At 57.9% G+C, this 20,698-nt stretch overlaps 1 protein-coding gene across 1 annotated transcript in view; it reads right to left on the bottom strand.

Moving 5' to 3' along the window:
- RASGRF1 (Ras protein specific guanine nucleotide releasing factor 1) overlaps positions 1 to 20,698 on the bottom strand; it is a 54,262-nt gene that overhangs the window by 13,069 nt on the left and 20,495 nt on the right. Inside the window, exons 6-19 of the mRNA XM_016217959.2 lie at positions 17,907 to 17,986; positions 16,418 to 16,611; positions 16,001 to 16,110; positions 13,047 to 13,165; positions 11,102 to 11,262; positions 8,955 to 9,018; positions 8,446 to 8,582; positions 7,562 to 7,644; positions 5,809 to 6,057; positions 4,029 to 4,405; positions 2,828 to 2,953; positions 1,016 to 1,186; positions 525 to 631; positions 30 to 142 (exon numbers count right to left, since the gene is read on the bottom strand). Of these exons, the coding sequence (XP_016073445.2) occupies positions 30 to 142; positions 525 to 631; positions 1,016 to 1,186; positions 2,828 to 2,953; positions 4,029 to 4,405; positions 5,809 to 6,057; positions 7,562 to 7,644; positions 8,446 to 8,582; positions 8,955 to 9,018; positions 11,102 to 11,262; positions 13,047 to 13,165; positions 16,001 to 16,110; positions 16,418 to 16,611; positions 17,907 to 17,986 (2,091 nt within the window). The remainder of the gene's footprint in view (positions 1 to 29; positions 143 to 524; positions 632 to 1,015; positions 1,187 to 2,827; positions 2,954 to 4,028; positions 4,406 to 5,808; positions 6,058 to 7,561; positions 7,645 to 8,445; positions 8,583 to 8,954; positions 9,019 to 11,101; positions 11,263 to 13,046; positions 13,166 to 16,000; positions 16,111 to 16,417; positions 16,612 to 17,906; positions 17,987 to 20,698) is intronic.

The following is a 20,698-nucleotide window of genomic DNA, read 5'->3' as shown; positions in this document are numbered from 1 at the left end:
GGCCCCCACGCTCAGCCCCGACGGCCTACCGGATGATGTTGGCCGCGGCCTTCCGCTCCTGGGTCAGCAGCTCTGGGTCGTGCATCACCTCCTCCAGGAAGCCAATCACCTTGCCCTTGAGCTCCTCGTTGGCCTCAAAGTCCTGCGGGAAGGGGCGGCAGTGGCTGTGGTGACTCCGTCCGAGCTGCCCAAAGGGGCCCTGGCCCAGCCCGAGGAAGGGGCGGCAGTGATTCCCAGTCCCGCCCGAGGATGTGCACCCTCATCTCCTTTATACGGGCACCTGGCCGGGCACCAGTGGGGCCCAGACACCTTAGGGTGGGCGCGGGGCCTCGGCCAGGGCCCTGGGAGGTGCCGATGTGCAGACCCGCCTCTGTCTCCAGAGACAGAAGCCCCTGTCCCCTCGAATGTCCTTGGTCCCCTCCTGGGGGCCTCAGGTGGCCGGCTGGCACCCCTGCCCCCCCACGCCTGCCGTGACTGTGCCACCACCTGCTCCCGGGCTCAGTGCCCCCTGGGGCCCCTCCCACCTGCGAGTGCTTGGACACCCAGTGGCGCAGCACGTTCAGGACACGGTTGGTGGCCGCCCTGCGGATCACGAACTCTTTGTCTCCGTTCCTCTGGTCAGGGGGAAACCCTGGTGGCAGAGGGGAGCGAGGGTCAGGAGGACAGGGGACAGAGCTCCCACTCACGTCAACTCGAACCCCAGACCTGGGCTGCTCCCCGAGTTCGGCCGGACGCTGTGACATCCCTGAGGACACAGTCCGTACCCGCCCACCTGGACCTCACTCTTTGTGCCTCGGGGGCCACTGGGAGAGCCAGGCGGCCTCTCCGGGCCAGAGCCCCCCAGGGCCCCATCTTCAGGACCGGCTTGCGCAGGTGGGAGGGGCGGTGGCCGGGGCTCCGCGGGCAGCAGGCTTCACTCTGGGTACAAGGCTGCCCACGAGCAGGGGGTCAGCAATGCCCGAGGCTGAGCCGCCAAGCTGATCTCGGGGAGGCCCTGAGCGGGGCCCCCTCCTACCTGCGCTGGCCAAGGACATCCTCCGGTACTTCTCCTTGTTCGGGGTGCCCTCGTTGGCACCCGCGGTCGCTATGGCGAAGGCGGAGGCCGCCGACAGGCCGCTGCGGCTGTTGTCCAGCTCACGACAGGATGTCATGACGACCCCGTTGTTGTAGGAAAAGAGCGGGAACTCTGGAGAGGAAGGAGTGCCAGGGTCCCAGGGCAGGAACAGGCCCCACCTGCCCCCAGCGCTGTGCCCCTCTGCCTCCTCCTGTGGGGACGCTCAAAGTCCCGCCACCCTCTTGCTTCTGAAGGGGGTCTCCAGCCCCCCGCTGTCTCTCTGCTGTCCCAGACCCTGTCCCCGCTTCGGCCCAGCTGGGCACAGCCGCTCGAGGACAGCTGGAGGTTCTTTCCCCCATCCATTTGGCATCAACATGTAACCTGCCCCCTGTTCGTCATCAATAATCAATAGTAAAGGTGGAAGGAGGCAATATGGTGTGAAAAGCTCTGTGTCTGCCATGGGATGTCAGTGCTATTTAATAATAGCTTCTAGTAGTCACCGTGGTAGAACTGGACTCTAGAAGCCTGCGGGTTCCTCTTAGCGTCTGGGGAGCGATCGGTACTCAGGACAGAGCCGCTGCAGTGACACCGTGAGGGGCACGCTCAGCGTATTTCTTATTTTTTTTGATTAAATATGTTTTTAATGATTTCAGAGAGAGGAAGGGAGAGGAATAGAAATAGAAACATCGATGAGAGAGAGAGAGAGAGAGACATCGGTGGGCGCCTCCTGCACGCCCCCGGGCATGTGCCTTGACCGGGAATTAAACCGTAACCTCCTGGGTCATGGGTGAATGCGCGACCACTGAGCCACACCGGTCGGACTCAGCGTATTTCTGAGATTTGGCTCCCGCTGAGCTCTGCCTCGCACACCCGAGAAGCTGTGCTGCACCCGCCCTGTGCGCCCCCCAGCCACATCCTGCAGCCGGGTGACCCGTCACTTACTGGGTGTCTTCAGAAGGCCTGGGAGCCGGGGAGCTGGGATTCAGGCTGCACCTCGTGTGTGGGAACAGGGGTGGGGAAGGAGGCCCTGAGCTCGCGCCTCACCTCCGGGGGCCTCAGAGCCCCGAGTGCGGGGAGGTGCTTTATGGGAACAGGAGACCCAGACGGGTCCTCAAGGACCCTTCAGGATGCGAGTCTGAGACTCGGGTGGGCATCGTCACAGCCCGTCAGAGTCTGTTTCATTAACGGAAAAATGGGCCCTCGCGGGTGTTCCTCAGTGGTTAGAGCGTCAGCCTGCATATCAAAGGGTTGAGGGTTCGATTCCTGGTCAAGGGCATGTACCTGGGCTGTGGGTTCACTCCTCGCCCCTTGGTCAGGGCGTGTGTGGGACAACCAATTAATGTGTCTCTTTCACATCGATGTTTCTCTCTCCCTCCCTCCCTCCCTTCCACTCTCTCTGAAAAGCAATGGAAAAAGTATCTTAACTTGAGGATTAACCAAAGAAAAAGAAAAGAAAAAAGAAAAATAGCAATAACCAGGCCCCGTGACAGAGGCACATGACATGGAGCCCACTTAGGAGCCACCTCTGGACCTGGAGCGGCCCCCAATGCTGGCCTTCGCTCCGCCTGCGCCGGGTGGGCTGAGTCCTGTCTGGGGCCGGGAGTGACTTTGCTGGTGGAAGAGCAGGACCCACCCAGCTGGTGACTCAGCCCCACGGTCACAGAGTGTGAGAGCCACTCGCCCTCTCTCCATGTGACCGGCCGCCTCCGTCCCTGCCCAGACCTCGTGCCCACTCCAGGCATCTGTCTGCAGCTTGGGTTCGGTGACTCATACCTGAGGAATTTTTGCTCTTGACAGATTTTGGTGTCGTCGGAGATTTGGTCGGGGATGTCTCGGTGTCTGCATCGTCGCTCTGGTTTTGATCGGTATCGGACTCTTCCCTCATGGAGACGTCTGAGCCTGCGAGGAAACGAGATGATTTTGTGTTTCTCAAATGGTCACTGATTTTTGGATTCAGGCCTGTAATTCATTGATGCAAAACAGAGTAAGCGTGGGATAGACCGGCGGAAGAAAGTTTAAGGGCTTCGTCCGGCCTGGTCAGCCCTGTCACGTGCGGACGGGCGCTGTGAAAGCTCTACCTGGGCTTCTGCGACATTCCCCGCATACCTGGGGCTGGGCTGGGGCCCGGGGTCTGGGTTTCTAACAGCCCCCCAGGTGATGCCCGGGTTACGGGGACTCACTGTTCATGCACTTTAGGGAAAGCTGATGAGTTGTATTAAAAGTTCGGCTCTGGCCTATGGTGAGGCCTCTATCAGAAACGCGGCGTCTCTGGGCCTCAGTTTCCCCAACTACAGAGTGAATGGAGTTGCGTTTGATGCTTTTGAGAACTCGAAAGAAGACAGGTCTTCTCTTTAGAAAAGTGTCCAGTCCTGGACGGCGTGGCTCAGTGGTTAGAGCGTCGACCCGCCCACCAAAGTGGTCAAGGGTTTGATTACCGCTCAAGGGCATGTGCCTGGGTTGCAGGTGTGATCCCCGAGTGCGGGGAGGCAACCAGTCCATGTCTCTCTCTCTCCTCCCTCCCTCCCTCCCTCTCTTCCACTCTCTCTGAAAAGCAATGGAAAAAATATCCTTGGGAATTGAACTGTGACCTCCAGGTTCATGGGTCAATGCTTAACCTCTGAGCAACACCGGCTTTTGTCTTCAGCGTCTTCCCTCCTCCTGGAAACCTGGGTCTCATGGCTCCTCCCCAAAGCCTTCTCTGGCTCTCGGGGGGGAGGGGGATCCCCACTCTCCTCTGTGACCCTCCCAGCACTGCATGTACCATGTTTCCACGTCTGCCCCGGCCCCTTAGCTAGACAGTGAACCTGGAGGTGGGACTATGCCTGAGGCTGACTGCAGCCTGGCAGACACCCCCAGGGACTGGGGAGGAAGTTGCCGTCAGTACCCTGGGGAGTCTCCCCTCCCACACCCACACCTCCCCTCCTGCCCCATGGGGGCCACAGGGGTGGGGGCCGCCGGCCGAGTGGCCACTCACTCTGCTTGCTGAGGGCCGAGGGGTCTTCCGGCCTCTCGACGGCTGTGTCTGCCTCGTCCGAGATCTTGTTGGCGAAGCTGCCCGAGGACACGTAGAGCTTGCTGGTGTCCAGCGCGGCCTTGCTGAAGGGCGACATGGCCGAGTACATGCTGGTGTAGCCGTTGGAGCTGCAGCCGAGCGCGGCCAGGTCCAGGGCCTTGCCGCCCGTGATGATGGGGATGTTCAGGGACAGCTTGCGCCGGCGGCTGGGGGAGGACGTCTTGGTGAGGGACAGCGGTGGTGGTGAGGAGAACTTGCGGGTGGCACGTGGGGACTTGGGTGGGTCCCCATACAGGAGCTTGTTGTTCTGGCCGCTGGCGAAAAGGAGCTCCAGGGACCTGCAGGGAGGGCGGGGGGTGGAAAGGAAGGGTCAGCGGGGCCTGGGCAGGCAGTGAGGGGGTCCCCTGTGCCTGCCGTGTCCCCGGGCAAGAACTGATGGTTCTCAGGCATGTTCCCATCCCGGGCACGGGGTCTCTCCTGCTCTCTCAGGGCCCTTACGAAGCTGACTGCCTGCCCCGTGAGGCCCGAGCAAGTGGACAGTGAGCACTGGTGGGAAACACAGCGGTGTTCGGGCCTGGGCTCCGGGAGCAGAGGTGCGGGTGCGAGGAGGGATGCCCGAGCTTACAGGTCCCCTGCCCCTCCTCACGCCTTGGGCTACATTAGGGACAAGTGTGGCCTCCCCTTGGACCTGGGGAGATGGTGTGATTTAGGGCACAAAGAGCCCAGAGAGCCCAAGAGCCCAGTCTCTGGCCCCATGTCTTGCCTGGGGGGGGGGGAGCACAGCGTCCACACTGTCACCCAGACTAGGGCAGGGTGGCCACCAGTGGCCTCAGGGAGACCAGAGCCCTGGCTTTAAGTACCCCATTAGCCACAGACTTCTTTCTGGAGGCCGTGGGCAATCTCTGGGCCTTTCTGAGCCCCGGGTGCGTCACAAGGCTCAGATCCGCCCTCCACACACTGAACAGCCCTGGCTGCGCCGAAGGGACCCCTCTCCTCAGAGCAGGGTACAGGCTCAGCAGAGAGGGGGTAAGATTCTCTCTGTGTGTCTCCCCACACCCATCCTTTCCTTTTGCTTTCTTCCTTAAATGGGGAAGGTGTGTGTGCAACACTGTCCCGCCCGCCGGTGTGGCTCAGGGGGTTAGGCATCATCTTGTGCACCGAGAGGTTGCGGGTTCGATTCCCCACCAGGACACGTGCCCGGGTTTTGGGCTCACTTCCCAGTGCGGGGGGTGAACAGGAGGCAGCCGATCAATGTTTCTCTCTCATGGACGTTTCTATCTCTCTCTTCCTCCCTCTCTAAAAATCAATAAGAACATATTATTATCGCCCGGCCTGTGTGGCTCAGCGGTTGAGCGTCGACCTGGGATCCAGGCGATCGGGGTTTGATTCCCGGTCAGGGCACAGGCCCGGGTTGTGGGCTCGATCAATGACTCTCTCATCATTGATGTTTCTATCTCTCTCTCTCCCTCTCCTTTCCTCCCTCTGAAATCAATAAAGTTATATAAAAAACAACAAAACACATATTATTAAAAAAAAAAAAAAAAGAAATACTGTGCCTTGGAGAGGGGCGGGTTCCATGCTTCAAGGAGGGACAGAGCGATGTGTCCCTTCCCAGCTGTCCCCCACCCAGGAGCCCAGGGCAGAGGCAGAGCCTCCCGTCTGGCTTGGTTCCGGGGGTGCCCCCTGCCCTGGCTCAGGGCCCGGCCTCTCCGGGCCTCAGTCTCCCCCGGCCCGCGCCCACCTGGCGGGGATGGCGCTGATGGGCTTCCTGTAGATGGTGATGAGCTTGTCCAGCACCACCACGGCGGAGGTGAAGACGCGGTAGGAGTGCAGGAAGGTGTTGAGGAAGTCGATGCTCAGGAAGCGCAGGTCGGTGAGCCGCTCGAGCAGCCGCTCCACGCTGGCGTAGCGGATCTGCAGCACTTTGCAGGAGTTCATGGTCTTGCTGAAGCGGATGTCCACGTCGTCGCAGTACAAGGAGGCGTCCGACCTGGGGGGGCGGGGGGGGACACCAAGGAAACGGGTCTGATGAAGTCTGAGCTCCACCCCGGGGGGGGGCACCAAGGAAACGGGTCTGATGAAGTCTGAGCTCCACGCCAGGCCTGAGCTCCCAGGGGGCTTGCCGAGGCTGACCCCTCACTGTCTCCTGATGCGCCCACAGCCAGGACAGACAGACGGGCTGCTAAAGGGACTGGCTGGCTCATTAAGGAACAAGGAAAACTGGGAGAAAGACACTGAGGAAAAATGGGCTGCAGCATCTTTTTGTGTGTGTGTGTGTGTCTGTGCCCAAAATATCCCAAAACCAGCCCTTATTATACTCCTAGAAACACCGCATAAAACAGAACCACTTACAAAGAATGTGTTGCCGAGTTCACAAAATAGAGGGGAAGCCTGTCCACACAAAAACGTGACCACAAGTGTTCGTCGTGGATTTATAATCCCCCCCAAAAGTGGAAGGCGCCCAAATGTCCATCAAGTGGTGAAAAGATGAACAAAACCAGGTCCGTCTGTGCCTGGACATTTGCTCAGCTGTGGACAGGAGCGAGCACTGAACAGGCCACAACATGGATCCAGCTTGACAGCGTTGTGCCGACTGGAAGCAGCCAGTCGCAAAAGCCCACATGCACTATGACCCCACTTACACGAAATGCCCAGAACAGGCAAACCCTAGACAGAAGGTAGGCCGGCGGCCGCCAGGGCCGGGGAGGGGGGGGACTGGAAGCGACTGGTAGCACCTATGGGTGTCTGCTGGGGGGGTGGGAATATTCTGGACTTAGACGGTGGATGGCCACACAGCACAGCGAACCCGCTGACATCCACTGGTGGGTGGAGGCCTACGAGCCACCGGGGCTGGGGGCACAGGAAGGAGGGCCTGTCAGGGGTCGGGGGCCCAGACGCTGGAGGAGAAGTGACTGGTGCCAGCAAACGCCCCCCTCACCCCTGGAGCTGCTCAAACGCACCCAAGGGCGCTGGAAGCTTGTGTTTCTTAAGTTTTGTCATTTCATAAATGGGAAAAGAAAGTCATTACAAAAAAAAAAAAAAGTGCATAACATTTCATTCCTAATTTATATTTTAAACAGCCTAATACAAAAATCCACGAAGCCAAGGCCATCATCCAGATAGACATTAACTCGCCCTGGCCAGGTGGCTCAGTTGGTTAGAGCATCATCTCGAAACGTCGAGGTTGTGGGTTCAATCCCTGGTCCGGGCACATACCAGAGTCAACCAACGACACACAAATAAGTGGACCAACAAATCCATGTTTTTTTTCCCTCTCTCTCCCTTCCTCTCTCTAAAAATCAATCAATCAATCAATCAATCAATAATAATAGTAATAAACCCCACAAAAAACAAATAGACATGAACTCAAAACAGACAACAGATTCCCAAATGATGAAAGCAGCATGGTCGGGCCCAGTGCTGGCCGGCTCAGCGTCCCTGCCACGCTGTGTGGCCCGCAGTGGCCTGGCCCCGACAGGGTTAAGGGCACTTACTTGATCATCTGTGGCACTGTGACCTTGGAATTTTCCTCAAAGGCGTTCATCATGAGTCCATTGCACCGGATGTTGTCGACACACTGGAATCAGCATGGGGACCCCATATCAGAGCCCCCATCTCCATCCGGGGACCCAGGCCCAGTGGGGACTCTGCCGAGCGAGTCGTTCATGTGCCACCCCCACCCCGACACAGGTGGGCAGGGCCAAAGCAGAGCACCCCTCAGACGTTGGTTGGAAGACAAGCCCCAGCTCAGTGACCTTGTGGGGGTTTCCTTGACCTCCGTGAGCCTCAGTTTCTCTACCTGAAAAATGGGGATAGGGCTCCTCCCTCGCTGGGCTATTTGCCAATTTTGCTTTGAACAGGACGCACCCGCGCAAACAAAAAAGAAAAGGTATATCTCGGGGTGTCTGGGTGTGCGTGTGACTTTCTTCCTTCCCGTTGTCCCCTGACCAAGCCCTCACATTTCTGCCATGAGAGGGTTTCTCCTTGGCAAGGTGGGTGGCGGCTATGTGGGGTCACATCACAGAAGCTTCTGGTCTCAGGATGTGTGTGGCGGGAGTGGGGGTGGAAGTCACAGGGGTGTGGCAGACAGGCTGGTGCGGTAGAAGGTGGGTGTCCCTGGTCCTGATCAAGGCTGGGACCCTCCAAACCCCACTTTTGCAGCCCAGCCCTCCCAGACCATCCTCAGCTCTGGCTCTGCCTCAACCCTGAAATGCATCACCTTAGCAGACAATCTAGAGATAAGGGGTTCCCAGACCCGACTTCGAGGGCGGCCCGGGAGATGGGACGGTTGTGCCCGGAGGACGCCGGGCCTTTCCCATTAGAACCTGCTCGGGCGCGGAGGGGCCCCAGGCTTTTGGGAAGAGGTGGCGCCGCTCACCTGGCTGATGTCGCTGGTCCATGCCGCCTTCTCCTGTCTGGACGAAGCCACGAGGATGACCGTGAAGGGCGGGGAGTCCTTGGGCTCCACCCCGATCTTAAAATCCAGGTGGTCCATGTCTTGGCTACACCCTTTGGCTTCCAGTGGCAAAAGATGGAGTTAGCACAGTGAGCCCGGGCCCTTTCCGAGCCGAAACCACTTTAACGCTTTACCCGCCGGCGAAGGCGGAGCGTCGGTGGGCACCAGGACACTGGCTTTTCTCAGGACATTTCTTTTCTCCTAACATGAGGAATCCTTGAGGGGGGACCTCAAGGATGGGAGAACTGTGGCCCAGAGCACAGCGGGAGGGACTTTAGGAGTCACCGTCTAAAGGCCCAGGCCGGTCTCTCTGGGTCCAGGAGAGAGGCCACCTCACTCCAGGGACTCCCTCCCTCCCCCCGAGAACCACGCCCGGCCCAGCCTTTCGGGGTGAGCGTGTGCGTCCCTGCGCGAGTGGCTTCCACACCTACCTTCCTCCTCCGTACTCTCCGGGTCCTCCAACAAGGTGCAGTCGATGAGGGATACGACTCCATTCTGAAAAAGAGCGGGCCCAGGGCGTCGGGAGGGGGTGGCTTGGACAGTGAGCATAGTTGTGTTATAGTCCAAGTGGGCCTTTTGTGTTTTTTTTAAGCTGAGGGGCTTTATTTTCCTATAAGAAACCCAATGAAGCGGGTGGATCACACGGATTGTCTCAGAGAGCCTTCCCCAATGAAGGGAGAGGTCACTGGGGTGGGAGGTCACTGGGGTGGGCCTCCCCCCGGCAGGGACTCAGGGGCCTCTCCATGCCCCTCCCTGCAGCAGCTCCGAGGTGGCACCTAAATCCAGGGAAGCCTGAAACCCCTGTTCTAGGCCAGACCCCTCATGTAAACAACAGGGAAACAGGCCAGTTTCACGGACCCTTCGCAGGTTTTGTAATTCTGGTTTTTACAGGTGAAGAAATGGAATCAGGGGGTTGTGTCCCCCCAAGGTCAGCCCAAGGTCAGTCACTGTTCTTCAGTTTTTAGGAACATCTGGAAAAATGCCTGCTGTCCACGAGTGTGCAGGCCTCTCGGAGTCCCTTGCTACGTACTGAGAAATAAGAGTAAGCACAGCTGTGGTGGTCGTGAGGCACCCCCGCCGCCCTCAGACACCCTTCCTCTGAGTGCCCTGGGCTGGGCAACCTGCCTCTTCTGCTTGTTAGAAAGCAGAAGCGAGGGGTGTAGCTGTGGAGACACAGCCTCCTGCTGGCTCTCGTCTGGGTCACTGGCGCTGGGGGCGGTCGGGGGGAGCCAAGAGGACAGGTGTACAAATGAGGAGCTGAGGCCTCTGGCCAGCAGCCGAGTGGGTGGTTGGAGTAGGGGAGGACCCCTTGGCCCCCTGTCGCGCCTGGGTGGCACCTCCCCAGAAGCCCGGGTCACGTGGGTCCTGATTTCCTGACCCACAGAAACAGAGATAACAGATGTTTGTGAATTAATTTCCCTGCATGCGGCCAACCAATTTGTCGACACTTGAACATGAGCCGTGTGTGTCCCCTGATGACACCACCTGGTCTGAAGGAGGTGATGGGCTAGGCGTCCAGGCTGTGGAGCAATTAAGGGTGCTCTGACCCCCATGCAGGCCACCATGTGCTCGGATTTGAAATCCATGGAGGTGGGTGTCCGTAGGGTGGACACGGTGCCGGGGAGGCTGTAGCTCATCAGATGCTTCCTAATGACCGAGCAGGTCTGCGCCCACCTGCCAGCCTCCACCCCCCCCGTCCCCAGGTGAGGAGCTTTCCCAGGGCCCCACTTGTGTGAGAGACAAGTGGGACCAGGCTCTGAGCTCAGAGCTGTGCACCAGAGATGTGCTGTGTTGGGGGCACATCGGCTCTGCTTGGGGGTAGGTGTCACAGCAGGTGCCGTTTGACAGGCCTTGAAGAGTCTGCAGGAGGTTTGCAGGGGGTAAGGGGGAGGGGGGAGGCTGTGCAGCTGAGTGGATGGCAGGAGCCAAGGTCCTGGGGTCAGTGAGGATGCAGGAAGGGGTTGGAGGTGCTTAGTCCCCCCATCTTTTGGGATGGGCCAGGTAGCTGAGTGTGGGGTCTCCTGCAGGGCTGGGAGGTCCTGAGGACCGGTCCTGTATGTGAGCACCCAGCCACCTGCAAGCATCACCTGGCCCGGTCAGGGCTCTTGCTGAGGAGTGAGTGCTGACAGGGCCCTGGGAGGGTTCAGGCTGAGCTTCCTGTGATTAGAGATGAGAGGCTGTGGGCCTCAGGCAGGTGCCACCACGACCCTGCTCCCTGCACACAGACACACATGCACACAGGAACACAGGCACACATGCACACATGCACACAGGAACACAGGCACACATGCACACAGGCACACACACACGCACATAGGCGCACACACATATATGCACAGTTTAGGGGCTTGTTTAGTCCCCGGGGTCCTCTGCCCCACGCCCAGCTGCGGAGGTCCTGATATTCACCTTCCCGTTTCCCACAAATTCTGCAGAAAACCAGTCATTCCAACTGCAGTGAAACCAGGGCTTGTGTGTGTGCTCATGTCCCTGACACCCTTGTCCACCGTCCAGGCCCACGGTCAGCGCAGGGCCCGCTGTGAGCCCAGCCCACGGCCCGAGGCTCCTCCCGAGGCCTTACCTTGGTCAGGTGCAGTTTCCCGCCAGAGCCTCTGGTGCAGATGATCAGGTGCTTGGAGAACAGGAAGCACTGGCGCTCGCCCTCCTTCTTTAGAGACAGAGACCCCAGGCGCCCCCTGGTGATCTTGCCCTTTTCCGACATGGGCACCTGGATGAGGGAGCCTGCGGAAGGAGGAGACCCTGGCTGACCCCATCTGCCCTGGCCTCTGAGCAACTCTGGAGTCGATGTGGGACTAACTGGGAACAAGGTGATCCCAGTCCTAGTAGCAAATCTGCACCTGGGTCTCGCCCCCCAGCCCCTCCTCAGGGCCAGGTGGCGGGGACAGGGCTTGGGGGATGATCAGAGAGGCTCCATGTGGGACCCTGTGACTCCCAGCAAGGGCCAGGCCTCGGCGGGCAAGGAGCCCTCACGACACAGACCCTGCGATGAGAATGCCGCCTGAGGGGGATGCTTGGGGTGGCAGGAGGCTGAACAGGTGGGGGGCTCGCTATGGCTCAGGGGGATGAACAAGAAATGGCACCGGCTGCCACACACAGCCGAGGTCAGCATCACCAACCAATCAGACTTTGTCACAGCACCTCCACCCTCAGTACATCACCACAGAGCAGGTGGCCATGAGGGACCCATCTGCTGTTCCTACTCTGGCCCCCGCCCTTAATACTTCTACCTGTGAACTCCTACTTATCCTTCAAGACTACACTCCAGGCTGCCTCCTCAGGGAGCCCTCCCTGACTGACTGTCCCTGGTCCTGGTCTGCGCCACCCCTCTGCCTCCTGCCAACACTCATCCCTGCCGGAAGCCCTGCCCTGGGCTCGTCTCCTCATGACTCTGTTGCATTGTCCACTTCTGGGGTGGGCATTTATTCTCTGTGTCCCTGGATCCCCTTGGTGGCCTGGCATGAACCAGGCGGGCATCAGTGTGACTGAACAAGTGAAAAAGGCCTGCCAGGTCCCCCTGTCTTGTCTCCAGGCAATGGAGCAGATTCCAGGAATCTGTGGAGACACCGTCCACCCAAGGAGAGGTCATTCTTGGGGATACTTCCCACTTGGATCCAGTGCAGCTCAGGGGAGATGAGGGACAGGCAAGGCTGGCTCTGGGCTCCACAGGTCACAGGGTGGGCCTGGGGCACAGGGCCCCACATAGGGGCTTGGAAGGAACTCCAGGTAGACAATCCCCTTGCCGAGGGCAGCGGAGACCAGAGCAGACGAACAGGCCAGCGGCGGGTGCTGGTGAGCTTCTGTCTGGTCAGAGGGCCTGGGCCAGACAGAAGGAACTCGGGAGTCCACTCCGAAGCGGGGCCGCCTCCATGGCATCACGCAGGCCCCTAGGGTTCCACAGAACAAGGGGCCCGAACGAGGTGACCTTCAAATGCACCGCAGCGCTAACATGCCTGAGTTGGCATCAGTCCCTCCTCGACAGGGGCCTCTGCCGGCCCCTCACCAGCGGCCTGCGCCTCTCCACACTATTCCCCGGTGAGCTGAGGCCGAGGGGGACAGAAACCATCTTCCCAGAAGAACTGCTGTGGTCACAGCCTCCCCAAGGGGCCACACATGATGAGCAGGGGACAGAGGCCGACCCACGCTGACTTCCCCCGACGCTGAAATCGCCTGTCATTCACAGCGCCAGCCCGCATCTGTCCTCACCCTTTGCCCCTGCTCGCTCCCAGAAGGGACTTGTTTTGTTTACTAGAACCTCCAGCAGCCAACCAAGGCCACCTGAGAGAATTGTGTGCACATCTGGGGAGAAGGAAACGGAAAGCCAGTGACATCTGGATCTCTGCTCACAGACACCACCATCCACATGCAGCTGTCCCTCTCCTCCAGCAGCCCTGAGGACCCAGCAGTCACACGGGCAGGTGGGGCAGCTGAACCAGCCGGAGGTGCCAAGTGTCGCCTGCGCCCCCTGCCCCGCCTCAGTGCCGGGCCCCCCTGGGCACAGGCCTTACCTTGTCTCACAAAAGTCTGGCTGGTATCCAGCAGGATCTCGCAGCCTTCAATAATCATGCGCTCGATGGCCAGATTTTTCCGGATGTTTTCCGTCTCGCTGACTTCATCGTGCATTATCCTGTGGAGAAGGGAAACGACATGGTCAAGAGATGGAGGAAAAGCCAAATCTGGGAAGAAAAAGCCCTGCACCCAGGAATCTCGGAGGCTCCCAACGAAGGGGTCTAGGGCTGGAATGTACTGAGCGTGCTGGACACTGAAAGGTATGATCTCATTTTATCTTTCTGACCGCCCAAGGGGGCAGGTGATCTTATTTCAGAGCAAAGGAAATGGAGAGATGAACAGGTAAGAAGCAGGTCTCTAGGATTTAAAAGTCTGAAACGTGTGGGACACAGCAGCACTGGGAGGAAGATGGGAGTACAGGAGACATCCTTAGTTCACTAATATGTCCCTCATCCAACCAGCCCTATCCGTCCACAGAAGGAACAAACTTTGTTCCTGCCCCAGGGCCTTTGCGCTTCCTGTTTAGTGCCCCCCGAATGCTCTATATACAGCTGTTTTCTTAATAATGGCTCTGGAACAGCTTATTTTTGGAGGACGGGGCAATGCAGCTGGCTCAGGGAACAGTGACTTCAGTTATTTCTGTGAATTCTGGCGCATCTGAGAGAATCAGGACACAGCTTGCCCTGAGAGCAGACAGCGGTCCCTATCTGTCCCTGTTCCGATGGCTGCAACACCAGCCGTGTCCAAGAGGTGGCACCCGTGACCTGCTTTTTAGAAATACTGCTGGTGGGGAACAAAGGAAGAGGACCCTAAGAGAGCTGTCAAGGTGGCTCCGAGCCTTGATGGGTTCCCAGGAGCCTAGGAAAGTAGCGGGTCATCTATGGTACGAGGGGCCCGTCTTGGAACATACCACGTCCTTCTGCTCAGGCCCTTAGCACGTGCTGTTCCCTCCCCCTGAATGCTCTTCATGCGGCTCTTTCCTTAATACTTTCTCTGAAATGGCTTATTTCTGGAGGACCTGGCCCTGCAGCTGGCTCAGGGGAGACCGAACTCAGTTACCTCTGTAGGTTCTGGCACATCTGGGAGGGAAGCAGGACACACCTGGCCCCTAAATCTGAGAATACAGACAGCTGTCCAATTCGTCTGTTTTTGGGGGTGTTTTTCCCCGACTGCTACACCACCCGTGTCCACGAGGTGGCACCTGCGTGGGAAAATGGACCAGGGACTTGTCTACCTTGCTGAGAGCTCCTGGATTTCCAGGAGCCTGGGATGGCAGCAGGTAATTTACCCCGGGGAGGGGGGTAATGGAAAAACACACCACCTACTCCAGCTCAGGGTCTTTGCACTTGCCGTTCCCCCCCCCCTCCCCGAATTCTCTTACATGGCTGTTTACTTAATGTTGACTGTGGAGTGGCTTATGTTCCAAGGACCTGCTCGGAAGAAGTCCCTGCCTGTTCTGCCTCATGGCTTGTGTACTTGTGGTTTCATCCCCCTGAATTCTTTTATATGGCTGTTATTTATCTATTTATTTTATTAATCCTCACTCGAGGATTTTTTCCATTGATTTTCAGAGAGAGTTGAAGGGAGGGGGGGGAGAGAGAAAGAGAGAGAGAGAAACACTGATGTGAGAGAGACACATCGACTGGTTGCTTCCCTCACATGCCCCGACTGGGGCTGGGGATCGAACCTGCAGGTACATGCCCTTGACTGGGAATCAAACTCTTCAGTGCGTGGGCCGATGCTCTAACCACTGAGCACACTGGCCACGGCTTAATGTTCCTATTTTCAGAGTGGGGCCTTGAGATGGGGTCTCTTCCTCAGCCACCTCGGTTTCTCCCTCCCTCCCTCCCTCCCTCCCTCCCTCCCTCCCTCCCTCCCTCCCTCCCTCCTGGCAGTGCTCTTACAGAAGCTCGGCCTCAGCCCTTGGAAAGATGCGGGTGAGGGAGGCGCCTTTCAGGGGAGTGTGTGAATTCCTGGGATGGGGTTCATTTCTGGAGGTGACCCAAGGCCATTGGCCCCATTTCTCTTGATCAGGGTGGGGTTGGGCGAGGAAGGCTCCGTCTGGTGGAAAGCGAGGGAGGGGGGATTGCACAGCAGCAGCAGTTCTGCTGTCAGACCCGTGTCCCTGCGGCTGCCCAAGATACGTGCAGTCCCTGGCTGGGTTCATGTTGGGGGCCAGGGGCAGGCCATACCTGCAGCTGGGGACTCTGGGAAGGCAGCACGGCTTCCAGGGCCTGGGGTTCCTGGGGGATAAGCTGGGCAACCACTGATCCCAGGAGATGGGGGTTCAGGCAAAACAGGGCAAAGGCCAGAGGCAGGGGAGAGCCAGCCTCCGGGGGTAGTATTCTGAGCATGGCATCCAGCACTGGTTATCTGAGAGGAGCATGAAGGGGCTGTTGTCATGGTGACAGGAAGCCCTCCGCTGTGCTGGGTTCGGGGCCAGGGGCCGGTGATGCGTGGGGGAACAACCGAAGAGTGGGCTGCACACTAGGACCCTGGGGGACAGGGGATCAGGGCCTGTGGGGGGCAGCACCTCCTCCCTGGCCTCCCCTTGCAGAGGGAGGCTCCCCCAGGCTTCAGGGGCTGAGAGGAGGCTGGCGGGGGGCCTTGAGTTGCCCACGTATGCTGGCTGGAGCCTTGGGCACATGCCGGCCCGTCTCCCAGAACCCCCTCGGGGGGCACCTATAGCCACAGGCTTTGACACACTGATGATGGAGAATAGGGTGTCCTGGGAGGTGGGCCCTGCCTTGGACCCCAGTTGCACTAGGGCAGCACCCCAGCTGTGCCCATGTGGGCTCGAGCTGCAAACCGGAGCACTGCTCCCGGGGACTCTGCTTCCATGCCCCCCTGGAATCCTACCCTGAGCATGCATGTTACCATGGGGGCTCAGCACACTCTGGGGGGCATCCTCAGCCCGGGACTGTGCCCGGGGTGGGGCCCTGAGCCGGCTCACCTGGACAGTTCCTCTAGCTTGGACTTGGCATAGTCCAGGCTGTTTCGCTCCACGTGCTCGTGAGGAGTGTGGGCCAGGAGCTCGTGCAGCGTCAGGATGTACCTGGGGATCTGCGGCGAGGAGGGGCAGGGGACAGGGGACGGGAAGGACAGGGGGACAAAGACAGAGCAGCATTGGGAAGGGTTCTCTCAGCTCCGAGGACACCTGCAGGAGGCAGGGCCTGGGGTGCACTGGGGCCAGGAGGGACAGGGCACCCGAGGGAGCTGCCCCCTCGCCTCCCCACGACGCCTGCTCCGGGGGGCAGGACGGGCCTCACCCCGTTCTCCAGGCCGCCCTGAGCGGGCAGGGTAGGGCCAGGGCCCTTTCAGAGGCCTGGCTCTGGCAGCCTCAGGGGTGGTCGGGACTGGCTCAGCCCACCTGGAACATGGGGTAGGTGAGGAAGGTCTCTAGTGTCCTCTCCTCGCAGTCCGGCTTGGCCTCGTAATGCTTGAGCAGCTTGTCGAAGTCGCGGTTCTGCTTGCAGTGGGCCAGGATCTGCAGGCTGTACTGGTGATTGCGCACAAACTCCTGGTAGATGTTGAGCATCGGCAGCAGGATGTCAAACAGGTCGGCTGGAGGGGGGGGGGGGGATCGGCGGGGTCAGCGGACACCCCCGCCCCCGCCCCGAGGAGGCCCCTGCCTTTTTGGCGGGGTCTCTGGCCAGGTAGGTGGCCCCAGACATTGGCACTGCACCAGAATCTCCGATGTTGAGAGCTGGGGCCCTGTCTAGTCTGACACGTGCCCTGGGGGTCAGCGAGAGGAGGTGTAGCGGGTGCCCCCAACCCCCTCAGCACCCAGGCTCGCCGTCTCCAGCTGCCGGGGTGGCTGAGGGCTCTCAGCTGGGTCCTCCCCGGCCTGCTCTCGGCTGAAGGAGGCTGCCTCGCATGAGTCACATCCCACCCAAGGGAGGGTCCAGGTTGGGGCGTAAAGGCCAACCCAGTCCCTCACTTAGGGAATCCTTGAAGGGCCATCCCAGCCCCCCAGCTTCCACGGGGCCAGCCAAGGGCCTGGCAGTACCTGCATCAATGCCACACTCCCCTCTGCCCGTCCCCCACGGTGTGATGCCAACGGCTCTCCAACAGGCCTCCCTGCCAGTGTCCCACCTGTGACAGCAACCTATCTAACGTCACAGGCAGGTCAGGAGGTGGCCTGGATCTGGGTCTCCTGACACCCCCGTTCCAGGTCTTCCTACCCTGAGACACAGCCTGCCGAGTCTCTGTCCCTTACCCGTCCCCTCGGCCATGTGTCCCTGTCCCCACAGCCCCAGGCACTCAAACCAGCCCTGCCCTCTTGACTGGGTGGGCTGGCCCCATGCCAACCTCCACCGACAAGCCCCGGGCTTGAGGGCACCAGAGCATCGCACCGCGGTCAACGGGCACAAGAAAACACATGCTAAAATGGGCAGTTTCAAAAGCCGGCAGCGACATTCAGATTCTATATTCAGCATGTCCTCAATTATGCAAAATGGGGAAAGAAAGAGCCTTGAGATCTACGCACGCACAGAGAAAAATTGGAAGAAAACACCCAAGTGTTTACTGTGGTATCTTTGGGAGGCAGAACTACGGTTGATATTTTTAAAATGTTTTCTACTTTTTTTGGTTTCTCAAGTTTTCTCAAATGGGTCCGTAGATATTATTTTTAAAGGGAAAAAAGCAGATAAGGAACTAAAAATATATCGCTTCCTCCTAGAGACAGAGCTTTCTGCCAACGTGCCTTTCCTCCTGGGCTCCCTCTGAGGGCTTCTCTGTGGGTTTCTAAAGGGCCACTTTGTGTCACTCTGGAAGGACCGATGTGCCTCCAGCCTGGAAGGATGGCCCCAGAGAGGGACTCCATGGGTGGAGGCTGGGGCAAGGGGGCTGAGACTCACCAAGGACCAGAGTGGGCCAGCTGGAGATTCGGGCCTTCAGGCCCTGGTAGAAGATCTGGTGCAGGAACATGATGGTCTCGCTGCAAGAGAAAGGGAGGGTGAGGAGGGCAGGGAGCTCCTCCCCCGGGTGCACACAGCTCGGGGGCTCCCAGGGGGACTCCAGCAGCAAACCCCTGTCTCAGGTGAGACCTGCTGTGAAAACCACTTCAGTGGAACAGACGGTGTAATTTGCAGGATCCAGAGCAGAACGAATGCTTGAGACCCCTGTTGAGAATGGACTAGGAGTTTCTAGAGGTGACAGCAGAGCATTGGGGTCCCCTGCCCGGGAGGGGAGGCGCCCCGAGGGATCCTGGAGGAACCAGGAGCTCACTCAGAGCAGGATAGCCGCTTAGGGACATAACAAGCTAGAACTATAAGAAATAGAGTCCATGAAGCCTCCCCCTTTTCAGATAGACACCGAGGATCTCACCTGTCATCATACTATCCAGAAATTACTGTTGTTACCTGTCTAATAAACCCCATGAATTTCTGCTTTTTTTGTAATTGGCCAGTCATGTCCACTTACTATTTTTTTCTCTAATTTTAAATAGTATCCTACATTAAGCACATTATCTGGCCTATACACACACACTCATAGCCATTCTTGCTCAGCTATCTGCCCATTGATGGCGTGTCTGGTGTTTGGGGCAGTTTTCCCATTTTCTTTCTGCTTCGTGCTCGGGACACTGAGGCTCCCACTCCGCGGCGTGGCTCCCGCTCACCGGTGTCTTATAGTTTCATCTTACACGTAAATACTTAACTAGAGTTTGCTTTGGTGTAAGATGTGATTAGGGTATAAACGTGACAGTTCCCCAGACTGGGCAGCCAACTGCCCAGTTCCATTTGTCAAATATACCAGCTATCTCTCCGCTTTTGCTAAGCTGCCTTTTATTTATTTTTTATTTATTTTATTTTTTTAAAAGCAGTGTTTTTTAAAAAGTTTTTATTGCCCGGCTGGGCGTGGCTCAGCGGTTGAGCGTCGACCTAGGATCCAGGCGATCGGGGTTCGATTCCCGGTCAGGGCACGTGCCCTGGTTGTGGGCTTGATCAATGACTCTCTCATCACTGATGTTTCTATCTCTGTCTCTCCCTCTCCCTTTCTCTCTCTGAAATCAATAAAGATATATTTTTAAAAAAATGTTTATTTATTTTTAGAGAGAGGAAGGGAGAGGGAGAGAAACATCAATGGTGAGAGTCACTGACCTGCTGCCTCCTGAGCGCCCCCTGCTGGGGATCGAGCCCGCAGCCCGGGCCTGAGCCCTGACCGGGAATCGAACCTGTGACCTCCTGGTTCACGGGTTGATTCTCAACCATTGAGCCACACTGGCCGGGCTAGGCTGCCTTTTATATTACTGAATTCTCATACATCCCTAAGCCTGTTTCTGGACCATTTTACTTCTATGCTCTATTGGTCTATTTCATTACTGTTAATATACTTATAAAGCTTTACATTTTAATTACAAGCAGGGAATGTTTCTCTTGTCTTCTTATCAATCATTCTTATATAGTTAGTATTTATTCCTTCAGTTGAACTCTGACATCATTCTGTGAGGTGGCCCTGGATTGGAATTGTATGAAACATATAGCAGGTTTTGGGTGGGAATCACATCTTTATGACATGGAATCTGTCCGTCCAGGAGGCTGGCCTGCTGCCTGTCTTTGTACAGCCTGTAAGCTTGGAAGAATTTTTACATTTTTAAGTGGTTGGGGGGGAAAAATCAAAGGGATGTTTCCTGATATGTGAAAATTATGTGAAATTCACATTTTAGTGTCCATAAACAGAGTGGGGACAGCCATGCCGATTAGTTTATGGATTATCTGATTGCTTGTTTTATTTTTTAAAATTTATTTAAATACTTAAATAATTTATTTAAATAGAAAGAAACATTGATTTGTTGTTCCACTTAGTCATGCATCATTAGTTGATTCTTGTATGTGCCCTGACCAGGGATCAAACCCGCAACCTTGGCATTTTGGGTCAACACTCTAACCGCTGAGCCACACCGGCCAGGCTGACTGCTTAGTTTTGACGGAGACCGTGTGGCTCACGAGGCCTAACATGCTGACTGTCGGGCCCTCACAGAAGTTGGCAGGTCCCTGGGAGTGGGAGTGCAGTGCACATGGGTACAACTGTCCTTCGTGGGTGTCCCTGTCTCTGTCCACAGCACGTGATTATATTCTAATGGGGACCCAGACACGAACGAAATCATCATCCGGGTGTGGTGGGCGCTGCTACAGCGAGGCCCTGGAGCGAACAACCAGGGACATGACACCCGAGGGAAGAGGTGGAGAGAGAGCAGGAGATGGACATCGGAAGGAGGGTCGGGTGGGCCCAGCATTCCAGGAGGGGCAGTGACGTCCACGGGACACACTGGGATGCGCTTATCTTCCTGGTTCCCTCCCTGAGCCCTGACCCTCCCCGAGGCCAGTCCCGGGCACGCAGGGCAGTGCCCAACCTCTCCTCTCCCGCCCCACCGTCTGCTCAGCGCCCTCTGGGTTGAAGCGCCCACCCTCCTGGCTCCCAGCCCAGGCAGGTGACCAGGTGACACTGCTGTGTTCCCTGCCAGGCTTCATTCTTCTCCGTCCAGGGCTCCCAGCAGCCACTGCCAATCAATCAGACACCCACCATCTGTCACCCGGGCGGGATGCCTTTCGTGGCGCTGGGAAGCGGGAGTGGTTCCCAGCGTGTGTCCGTGTGTCGCCTGGCCTGGCTGTTGGGAAAGGGGGCTAGTCCACATCTGTAAGCTCATCTT

The sequence above is a fragment of the Miniopterus natalensis genome, chromosome 22 (assembly GCF_054644295.1).
Source record: "Miniopterus natalensis isolate mMinNat1 chromosome 22, mMinNat1.hap1, whole genome shotgun sequence".
NCBI classification, from domain to species: Eukaryota; Metazoa; Chordata; class Mammalia; order Chiroptera; family Miniopteridae; genus Miniopterus; species Miniopterus natalensis.
This window is presented reverse-complemented; position numbering and strand designations above follow the sequence as displayed.